Source organism: Mandrillus leucophaeus, unplaced genomic scaffold (genome assembly GCF_000951045.1).
Source record: "Mandrillus leucophaeus isolate KB7577 unplaced genomic scaffold, Mleu.le_1.0 Scaffold7, whole genome shotgun sequence".
Lineage (NCBI taxonomy): Eukaryota > Metazoa > Chordata > Mammalia > Primates > Cercopithecidae > Mandrillus > Mandrillus leucophaeus.
Genome location: NW_012107585.1, coordinates 6,821,817 through 6,832,857, shown reverse-complemented (window position 1 = coordinate 6,832,857; position 11,041 = coordinate 6,821,817). Strand labels below are relative to the sequence as shown.

General features: G+C 40.0%; 1 protein-coding gene across 3 annotated transcripts in view; it reads left to right on the top strand.

Moving 5' to 3' along the window:
* The window catches only part of ANAPC5 (anaphase promoting complex subunit 5), a 50,857-nt gene that overhangs the window by 38,562 nt on the left and 1,254 nt on the right, over positions 1-11,041 (top strand). For all 3 annotated transcript variants that reach the window (XM_011964437.1, XM_011964436.1, XM_011964435.1), the window contains exons 12-16: positions 135-209; positions 781-902; positions 1,649-1,756; positions 1,833-1,980; positions 10,393-10,555. In XM_011964437.1, the coding sequence (XP_011819827.1) occupies positions 135-209; positions 781-902; positions 1,649-1,756; positions 1,833-1,980; positions 10,393-10,555 (616 nt within the window). The remainder of the gene's footprint in view (positions 1-134; positions 210-780; positions 903-1,648; positions 1,757-1,832; positions 1,981-10,392; positions 10,556-11,041) is intronic.

The window sequence follows — 11,041 nt, the reverse complement described above, 5'->3', positions numbered from 1 at the left end:
AAATTTGAGTCTCTGACCAGTATCTCTCAGGGTGCTGCATCAAGAACAGGTGAATCTGTCACCATCTTTGCATGGTACAGCAGGTGTGGCTTCAACACAGGTTATGCTGATCAAATTGTGTCTTTCTACTTTAGGGCTGTTTTGCTGCAGCTTCTGAAGTGTTAAAGCACTTGAAGGAACGATTTCCGCCTAATAGTCAGCACGCCCAGGTAATCTGCCTTTTGCATGGCATTAGATTTATTTCTGATAATAATAGCTTTTATTATAATATAAAGTGGGATATGATCTCCCCTCAGAAAAATAATATTGAGCTAAAAAGGAACTTATCAAAGGATGTTTACAAGTATGATATTACTTATACAAAGTTTAAAAACACAGGCTCACACTCTATGTTGTTTAAAGACAAGTGTATATGTTGTAAAAGTATAAAAAACATGAATAAGAATGATAAATACCAAATTGAGTCCCTACTTTGAAAAAAGAGAAAGGGAAGTAGAATTTGCAAAGGACTTCATCGGTATCTAATAGTATATGAAGCAGATAAAGCAAAATGTGAGTTGACAAAGTTGATGGTTGGCACACATCTATCTGCTATTTTATTCTCTGTGCTTTTTCACATACTTGAGATATTTTTAAAAAATTTTAAATACCCCCAAAAAAGAATGTGAGTGAATTATTGTAAGGGTATTTGCTAAGCAATCCAAAATATTTTTATATTCTCATTGAGTAAGATGAACATTTGCCATTTTGTACTTAATTGTGTTTTTTTTTTCTTACTAGTTATGGATGCTATGTGATCAAAAAATACAGTTTGACAGAGCAATGAATGATGGCAAATATCATTTGGCTGATTCACTTGTTACAGGAATCACAGCTCTCAATAGCATAGAGGGTGTTTATAGGTAAGAAACCTTGAAAATCTAATCCCAGAATAAAATAATTGGTAAATGGTTTTGTTTTTGTTTTATATGTGCATTAACTTATTTTAGCTTAGAAAAAAACTTTTTTTCCTATTTATTACTGGGAATAAGAAAATACAGATAAGCAGCTGGGTGTGGTGGCTCACACCTGTAGTTCCAGAACTTTGGGAGGCTGAGGTGGGCGCATCACTTGAGGTCAGGAGTTTGAGACCAGCCTGGCCAACATGGTGAAACCCTGTCTCTACTAAAAATACAAAAAATTAGCGAAGCGTGGTAGGCACCTGTAATCCCAGCTACTTGGGAGGCTGAGGGAAGAGAATTGCTTGAACCCACAAGGCGGAGGTTGCAGTGAACCAAGATCGCATCACTGCACTCCAGCCTGGGCAACAGAGTGAGACTCTGTCTCCATTAAAAAAAAAAAAGAAAAAAGAAAATATAGACAAGTAAAATGAAGAAAATAAGTATCTCCCAGAGATAATCATTAACATGCTGTTATCTATAATTCCAGAATTTTTCCTGCCTGCATATATGTATGTGTGTATACACAGCATGCTCACATACATGCTTACACACACATTCATACACGCATACACTTTATTCTTTCAACAAAAATTAAATCAGGCACAGTTTTTCCCCTTGGGAGGTTTATAGTCTAATTGAATAAATAGCGATTCTTACCCTCAAAGTTACTAGTTAAAACATTTGTGTTCATTTTGATTCTGTTTCAGGAAAGCAGTTGTATTACAAGCTCAGAACCAAATGTCAGAGGCACATAAGCTTTTACAAAAATTGTTGGTTCATTGTCAGAAACTGAAGAACACAGAAATGGTGATCAGGTAAGGGGTCTCTTGTGCATCTCACGGAGACATGGTGGTGGATCTTCTCATCCTGTGTTTTCCTCTTTACGGTCAGTGTCCTACTGTCCGTGGCAGAGCTGTACTGGCGATCTTCCTCCCCTACCATCGCGCTGCCCATGCTCCTGCAGGCCTTGGCCCTCTCCAAGGAGTACCGGTTACAATACTTGGCCTCTGAAACAGTGCTGAACTTGGCTTTTGCACAGGTAAGCCGATCTCTGTTTTTATAGCACATATTTGTGCTCAGGAGCTGGTGAGTCTGTGACTACTTTTGAGTATTGAAAGGATAATAATGAGTTTTCATTTGTTCATATTGAAGTCTGGAAAGGTAGTCTTCATGTGCTAGCCCTCCAAAGAAGCCTGTGGAGGTGTGAACCTGGTGGCAAACTGACACCTTCCAGTGGCACTGGCTTTCCTGAGCTGTGTATTCAGTAAGGGGGACTTGCCTCTTTAGTGAGAACACCTGCCTCATATTAATGATTAGCTGACACAGAGTGATGCTTGATTTAGCAACAAGGGGGTGTGAATAAAGAAATGAGGAACACGGATGTTCATTGAAAACTTTTGGAAATCAAATTGTATTTTATGTTTGTTTTCTTTCTCCCTTAGTAAAGGCCACGAAGGAATTGACTCTTCATTTTCATCTATATTCCCTGGTACCTTATAGGCCCTACACATAGAAGGCTTTCAATAAATATTAATCAATGAATGAGTGAAGGTCAAACTCTTGCAAGAATTTATTAATTAAAGCGGAGGTCTCCAAACTGGCTGTACATTAGAATTATTGTGGAGATTTAAAAAATATCTTCATACCTGAGGACTTGCCTCAGACCTACGGAGTCAGAATCTCTAGGGGTGGAGCTAAGGAATCTGTTTCTTACCGCCTTCCTTAGTGATTCTTTTTTTGTTTTTTTCTTGAGATAAAATGTACATGGCCAGGCGTGGTGGCTCACGCCTGTAATCCCAGCACTGTGGGAGGCCGAGGCGGGCAGGTCACAAGGTCAGGAGTTCGAGACTGGCCTGGCTAGCATGGTGAAACCCCATCTCTACTAAAAATACAAAAATTAGCCAGGCATGGTGGTGCATGCCTGTAATCCCAGCCACTCAGGAGGCTGAGGCAGGAGAAGGCAGGAGAATCACTTGACCCTGGGAGGCGGAGGTTGCAATGAGCTGGGATCGTGCCACTGTACTCCAGCCTGGGCAACAGAGTGAGACTCCGTCTCCAAAAAAAAAAAGTACATAATATGAGATTTACCATTTTAACCATTTTAAAGTGTACATTTCAGTGGTTTTGAGAATATTGACAACGTTGTGCAACCATAACTGCTGTCTAATTTCAGACTATTTTCATTACACAAAAAAGGAAACTGTACCCATCAGGCCTTCCCCAGTCCTCCCTTCCCCCGGCCTCTGGTGACCTCTAACTGCTTTCTGTCTCTGTGAGTTTGCCTCTGCTGAACAATTTGCATAATCAGGCTCATATAAATGTGGCTTTTTTTGATTGGCTTCTTTTACTTAGCTTGATGTTTTCAGGTTTTATCCGTGTAGTAATAGGTATCGGTGCTTCATTCTTTTTCATGGCTGAATAATATTTCACTGTGTGGTTAGATCACATTTTGCTTATCCATTCATCAGCTGATGGACATTTGGGTCTTTTCCACCTTTTGGCTATTATAAATAGCGGCTCTTACCATTTCTGTACAAGTTTTTGTTTGAATACCTGTTTTCATTTGATGCCTATGAATGGAATTGCTGAGTCATGATAATTTTGTGTTTAACTTCTTAAGGAAATGCCACAGTGGCTGTACCATTTTCTTTCAACCAGCAATGTGTAAGGGTTCCAATATCTCCACAATCTTGCCAACCCTTGTTATTTTCCATTTTTTATTATTATATCCTTCTTAGTGGGTATGAATTGGTGTCTCATTGTGGTTTTAATATGCATTTCTTTAATGACTAATGATGTTGAGTATCTTTTCATGTGCTTATTGACCATTTGCATATGTTCTTTGGAGAAACGTCTATTCAGATCCTTTGCCTGTTTTCTGAGTTGTCTTTTTGATGTTTACTTGTAAAAATTATTTATATATTGTGGATACTAGACCCTTATCAGATATATAATTTACAAATATTTTCTCCTATTCTGTGTTTGGTCTTTTCACTTTCTTGATAGTGTCTTTTGATATACAAAAGTTTAAAGCTTTTATGAAGTCCAACTTATTTTTATTTCGTTGCTTGTGCTTTTGGTATCATATCCAATATACTGACAAATCTAATGTCATGAAGATTTTCTTCTATGTTTTCTTCTAACAGTATTATAGTTTTAATGCTTATGTTTAAATCTGAATAATTTTGAGTTTATATATACTATGAGATAGGGCTCCACTCTTACTCTGCTGCATGCAGATATAGGTTATTCTGGCACCATTTGTTGAAGACTTTTCTTTCCCCATTTAATGGTTTTGGCACCCCGGTTAGAAACCAATTGATCAAATAAAAAAAAATTGATTGTAAATATATAGATTTATTTCTGGACTCTGAATTCTATTCCCTTGATCTATATGTTATCCTTATGCCAGTACCACATTGTTTTGATTACTATAGCTTTGTACTAAGTTTTGAAATTAGGAGGTGGGAGTCTTCTTTGTTCTTTTTCAGGATTGTTTTGGCTATTCAGCATCCCTTGCAATTATATGTTGATTTTAGAATTAGCTTGTTCATTTCTGCAAAAACAGTAGTTGTAATTTTGATAGGGATTGTATTTGAATCTGTAGGTCAGTTTGGAGACTATTGCCATCTTAATACTATTGTCTTCCAACCCATGAACACAGGGTGTCTTTCCATTTACTTGGATCTTTAATTTACTTCAACAATGTTTTGTAGCTTTCTGTGTATAAGTCTTTCACTTCCTTGGTTAAATTTATTCCTAAGTATTTTATTCTTTCTGATGGTAATTTAAATGAAATGTTTTTAAAAATTTATTTTTGGATTGCTCATTGTTAGTGTATATTGATCTTATATCCTGTAACTTTGCCAAACTTATTACCAGTAACAGGTTTTGGAGATTTTTTATGGTTTTGTATGTATAAGATCATGTCATCTGCAAATAGAGATAGTTTTACCTCACCCATTCCCACTTAGATGCCTTTCTTTCTTTTTCTTGCTTAAATGCTTTGAGTAAAACTTCCAATATATGTTGAATAAATGTGGCAAGAGTGTGTGTCTTGGCTGGACTCACTGTCTCACACCTATAATCCCAGCACTTTGAGAGGCCGAGGCAGATTACTTAAGGCCAGGAGTTCGAGACCAGCCTGGACAACATGGTGAAACCGCATCTCTACTAAAAATAGAAAAATTAGCTGGGTGTGGTGGTGGTGCATGCCTGTAATCCCAGCTACTAGGTAGGCTGAGGACTGAGAATTGCTTGAACCCAGGAGGTGGAGGTTGCAGTGAACTGAGATCATGCCACTGCACTACAGATTGGGCAATAGCGAGACTCCGTCTCAAAAAAAAAAAAAAAAAAGTATGTTCTTATTTTGTTACTGTAGGGGGAAAGCTTTCAGTCTTTCATCATCAAATGTCATGCTAGCTGTGGGTTTTTTGTAGAGGTTGAGGAAGTTCCCTCTATTCCTAGTTTATTTAGTTTTTTTTTTTCATGAAAAGGTATTAGATTTTGTCAAGTGTTTTTTCTGCATTGATTGATTTGATCATATGGGTTTTTGTTTTTTTGTGTGTGTTTGTTTTTGAGACAGGGTGTCTCTCTGTTGCCCAGGCTGGAGTGCAGTGGCGCAATCTTAGTTCACTGCAACTTCTGTCTCCCAGGTTCAAACAATTCTTGTGCCTTAGCCTCCCAAGTAGCTGGGATCACAGGTGTGCACCACCACGCCCTGCTAATTTTTGTATTTTAGTAGAGACAGAGTTTTGCCACGTTGGCCAGGCTGGTCTCAAACTCCTGGCCTCGTGATCCACCCGCCTCTGCCTCCCAAGGTGCTGGGATTCCAGGTGTGAGCCACAGTGCCCAGCCTGATTTTTTCTTTCACTTTATTTATATGTTATATTTGTGGATTGAATTACCTTGCATTCCTGGAATAAATTTCACATGATCAAAGTGTATGATCTTTTTAACATGCTGTTGGATTTGGTTTGCAAGTATTTTGTTGATAGTTTTTGCATCTGTATTCATAAGGGATGTTGATTGATCTGTAGTTTTCTTGTGATATCTTCCTTTGGCTTTAGTATTAGGGTAATAGTGGCCCCACAAAATGGGTAAGGAAGTATTCTCTCCTCTCCTTTTTTTGGGAAGAATTTGAGGATTGGTGTTAATTCTTTAAAAGTTTGGTAAAATTCACCAGTGAAGCAGTCTGGCCCTGGGCTTTTCTTTGTTGGAAGTTTTTTGGTTACTAATTCAGTCTCTTTAGTTGTTATAGGTCTATTCAGATTTCCTGTTTCTTCTTGAGTTCATTTTAGTAGTTTGGTCTTTCTAGAAATTTGTTCATTTTATGTAGTTTATCTAATTTCTTGCATAGAATTGTTCATGGTATTCTTGTATAATCCATTTGACTTTTGTAAGGTTGTTAGTAAAAGTCCACACTGTTGTCCCTGACTTCAGTCATTTGAGTCTTCTCTCTTTTTTTTCTTGGTCAGTCTAACAGTTTGTCAATTTTGTTGATCTCTTCAAAGAACCAACTTTTAGTTTTATTGATTCTCTCTGTTGTTCTCTTAGTCTCCATTTTGTTTATCTCCACTTTAATCCTTATTTTTTCCTTGGTTCTGTTAGTTAGCTTTAAGTCTAGTTTGCTTTTCATTTTCCAGTTTCTTTCTTCCTTTCTTTTTTTTTTTTTTTTTTTTTTTGAGATGGAATTTAGCTCTTGTCACCCAGGCTGGAGTGCAATGGTGCAATCTTGGCTCACTACAACCTCTGCCTCCCAGATTCAAGCAATTCTCCTACCTCAGCCTCCCGAGTAGCTGGGATCACAGGCGCATGACACTACGCCCGGGTCATTTTTGTAATTTTAATAGAGACGGGGTTTCTCCATGTTGGCCAGGCTGGCTTTGAACTCCTAACCTTAGGTGATTCACCCGCCTTGGCTCCCAACATGCTAGGATTACAGGCGTGAACCACTGCGCCTGGCCTCTTTTTCTAGTTTCTTAAGGTGGAAGATTCACTTATTGATTTGAGATTTTCCTTCTTTTATAATATAGGCCTTTACAGTTACACATTTTCTTGAGAACTATATTTCATAAGTTTTTACTTTATCCCACAAATTTCATAAATTGGAGTCTGTGTTTTTTTTTTGTTTTTTTTTTTTGACTCAGAGGCTTGCTCTGTCACCCAGGCTGGAGTGCAGTGGCTCACTGCAACCTCTGCCTGCTGAGTTCAAGCGATTCTCCTGCCTCAGCCTCCCAGGTAGCTGGGATTACACACACGTGCCACCATACTCAGGTAATTTTTTCTTTTTTTTGAGACGGAGTCTGTCTCTGTCGCCCAGGCTGGAGTGCAGTGGTGCCATGTCAGCTCACTGCATCCTCTGCCTCCTGGGTTCAAGTGATTCTTCTGCCTCAGCCTCCCTAGTAGCTGGAACTACAGGCATATGCTACCACACCTGGCTAGTTTTTTTTTTTTTTTTTTTTGTATTTTTAGTAGAGATGGGGTGTCATCGTGTTAGCCAGGATGGTCTCAATTTCCTGACCTCGTGATCCGCCTGCCTTGGCCTCCCAAAGTGCTGGGATTACAGGTGTTGAGCCGCTGTGCCTGGCTACCTGGGTGATTTTTGTATTTTTAGTAGAGATGGGGTTTCATCATGTTGGCCAGGCTGATCTTGAGCTTCTGCCCTCAGGTGATCCACCTGCCTCAGCTCCCAGGGTGCTGAGATTACAGGCGTGAGCCACTGTGCCCAGCCAGAGTCTGGTATCTTTATACATCTCATTGCACTTTCTAATTTCCCTTGTGATTTATTCTTTGACACATTGGTTATTTAAGGGTATATTAATTTCCACATATTTGTGAATTTTCTAATTTCCTTCTGTTACTGATTTCTGATTTCATGTGATCAGAGAAGATTCTTTGTATGATTTCATTCTTCTTAAATTTATTGAGTGTTATTTTGTGGCCCAACACAGTCTATCCTGGAAAATGTTCCATATGCACTTGAGAATAACTTGTATTCTGATGTATCATTGGGTGGCATACTTTATATATCTGTGTTAGGGCCAGTTCATTTGTAGTGTCATTCAGGTCTTCTCTTTCCTTGCTGATCTTCTAATTTTTCTATCGGTGATTAAAAGGTGGGATATTGAGCTCCCCAACTATTATTTTGGTTTTTGTTTTGTTTTATTTTGTTTGAGACAGAGTCTCACTCTGTTGCCCAGGCTAGAATGCCGTGGCACAATCATGGCTCACTGCACCCTCAACTGCCAGAGCTCCAGTGACCCTCCTGCCTCACTCTCCTGAGCATCTGGGATTATAGGTGTGCCCTACCATAGCCAGCTAATTTTCTGTATTTTTGTAGAGATGGGTTTTTGCCATATTACCCAGGCTGGTCTCAAACTCCTGGTATCAAGAGATCCACATGCCTCAGCTTCCCGAAGTGCAGGGATTACAGACGTGAGATACTGTGCCTGGCCTATCACTGTTGAATTGTCTATTTCTCCCTTCAATTCTGTCAGTTTTTGTTTCATATGTTTTGGAGCACTGTTGTTTGTTTGTTTATAATTGTTGTATCTTGATGAATTGACTGTTTCATGAGTATATAATGTCCTCCTTTTTCCTTGTCTCTTGTAACAATTTTTTTTTGTTTGTTTTTTGAGACGGAGTCTCGCTGTGTCACCCAGGCTGGAGTGCTCGAGTGCAGTGGCGTGATCTCGGCTCACTGCAAGCTCCACCTCCCCGGTTGACGTGATTCTCCTGCCTCAGCCTCCCGAGTAGCTGGGACTACAGGCGCCCGCCACCATGCCCAGCTAATTTTTTGTATTTTTTAGTAGAGACGGGGTTTCACTGTGTTAGCCAGGATGGTCTCGATCTCCTGACCTCGTGATCCGCCTGCGTTGGCCTCCCAGAGTGCTGGGATTACAGGCAACAGTTTTTAACTTAAACTCTATTTTGTGTGATACTCATATAGGTAGTCCAGCTTTCTTTTGGTTATTGTTTGCATGGAATATTTTTCTATCCTTTTGCTTTCAGCTTATTTGTGTCTTTATTTTATTTTTTTAGAGACAGGGTCCCACTCAGTCGTCCAGGCTGGAGTGCAGTGCTGCAATCATAGCTCACTGTGACCTTGAGCTCCTGGACTGATGGGATCCTCCCACCTCAGTCTCCCAAGTAGCTAGGACCACAGGAAAGCACCATCATGCCTGACTAATTTTTAAAATACTATTTGTGTCTTTTAATCTAAAGTGAGTCTCTTGTAGACAGCATATAGTGTATACTTAAAAAAATTTTTTCTGACAATTTCAGCCATTTTTTCAGTTACACAAAAAAACGAGTGTAACTCATTTACATCTAATGTTATTACTTCTAATTTGATTTTTTTTTTTTGAGATGGAGTCTTACTCTGTCACCCAGGCTGGAGTACAGTGGTGCAATCTCTGCTCACCACATCCATTACCTCCTGGGTTCAAGTGATTCTCCTGTCTCAGCCACCCAAGTAGCTGGGATTACAGGTATGCGCCACTATGCCCGGCTAATTTTTGTAATTTTAATAAAGGCAGGGTTTCACCATGTTGGCCAGGTTGGTCTCGAACCCCTGACCTCAAGCGATCTACCCACCTGCACTGCCCAAAGTGCTGGGATTACAGACATGAGTCACTGCACCTGCCTTGTTTTCTATATGTCATATCTTTTTTGTCCCTCAGTTCCTCCATTACTGCCTTCTTGTGTGTTAAATAGATGTTTTCTAGTTTTATTTTATTTTGAGACAAGGTCTTGCTCTGTTGCCCAGGCTGGAGTGCGGTGGCACGATTGTGGCTCACTGCTACCTTGACCTCCTGGGCTCAAGTGATTCTCCTGCCTCAGCCTCCTGAGTAACTGAGACTACAGGCATGTGCAACCATGCCCAGCTAATGGTTTTAAGTTTGTTTTTTGAGACAGAGTCTTGCTATGTTGCCCAGGCTGGTCTTGAACTCTTGGCCTCAAGTGACCTTCCTGCCTAATGCTCCCAGAGTGTTGGGATTATAGGCATGAGCCACTGTGCCTAGCTGTAGTGTACCATTTTAATTCTCTGTTTTGTTTTTTTTTTTTAAACATACTAACACCAACGGGAATCTCTTGTTTCTTTTGCTCTATTCTTTTGAGCTATTTTCCGAATTGTTACTTTTCTCCCACCTAGTTCAACCCCTCAGAATCACCAAGCTAAAGGATATTAATGCTGGATCTTTTTGTAAAGACGGAAACCTTTCCATAGTGTGAATAACCACTCCCTCCTGTATTTGTCATAGTCTGAAATCAGATTGTCACATATTGTGTTTTCTAGGAGTGTGGTGCCTGTTTTAATGTAGTATACGTGTCAGGTAAAAGATAAGTCAGAGATAGCCATTCAGGAGAGAACTGCCAGAAACGAAGCCTTTTCTGGTGAAGGGCAGTGGGTTTGGGTATGTACAGGGCCGTAATGTTTCTTTTTCAGCTCATTCTTGGAATCCCAGAACAGGCCTTAAGTCTTCTCCACATGGCCATTGAGCCCATCTTGGCTGACGGGGCTATCCTGGACAAAGGTCGTGCCATGTTCTTAGTGGCCAAGTGCCAGGTGGCTTCAGCAGCTTCCTACGATCAGCCGAAGAAAGCAGAAGGTAGGAAGCTGTACAAAGACTGTTGGGCAATGCTATTCCAGAAAGCATTGAAAGTTTAGGACCCAGAAGAAGAGGAGACATTAAATTTGGAACAGCATTTAAGTTCTGAGTGTTCACAAATATATATTAAAATTTCATGCAGCATTTAAAGTGCTTTCACATGCATGATTGGCAGGAAGACTGAGGACAAGTGAATGGTTATTTTAACCCTATAGAGCCAAGTACCGGGCTAGAAGTCAGGACTTAAAGACCATTTTTTGGTTTTTGGTTTTTGTTTTTTGAGACGGAGTCTTGCTCAGTCGCCCAGGCTGGAGTGCAGTGGTGCGATCTCAGCTCACTGCAAGCTCCACCTCCTGGGTTCACACCATTCTCCTGCCTCAGCCTCCTGAATAGCTGGGACTACAGGTGCCCGCCACCATGCCCGGCTAATTTTTTTTTGTATTTTTAGTAGAGACAAGGTTTCACCGTGTTAGCCAGGATGGTCTT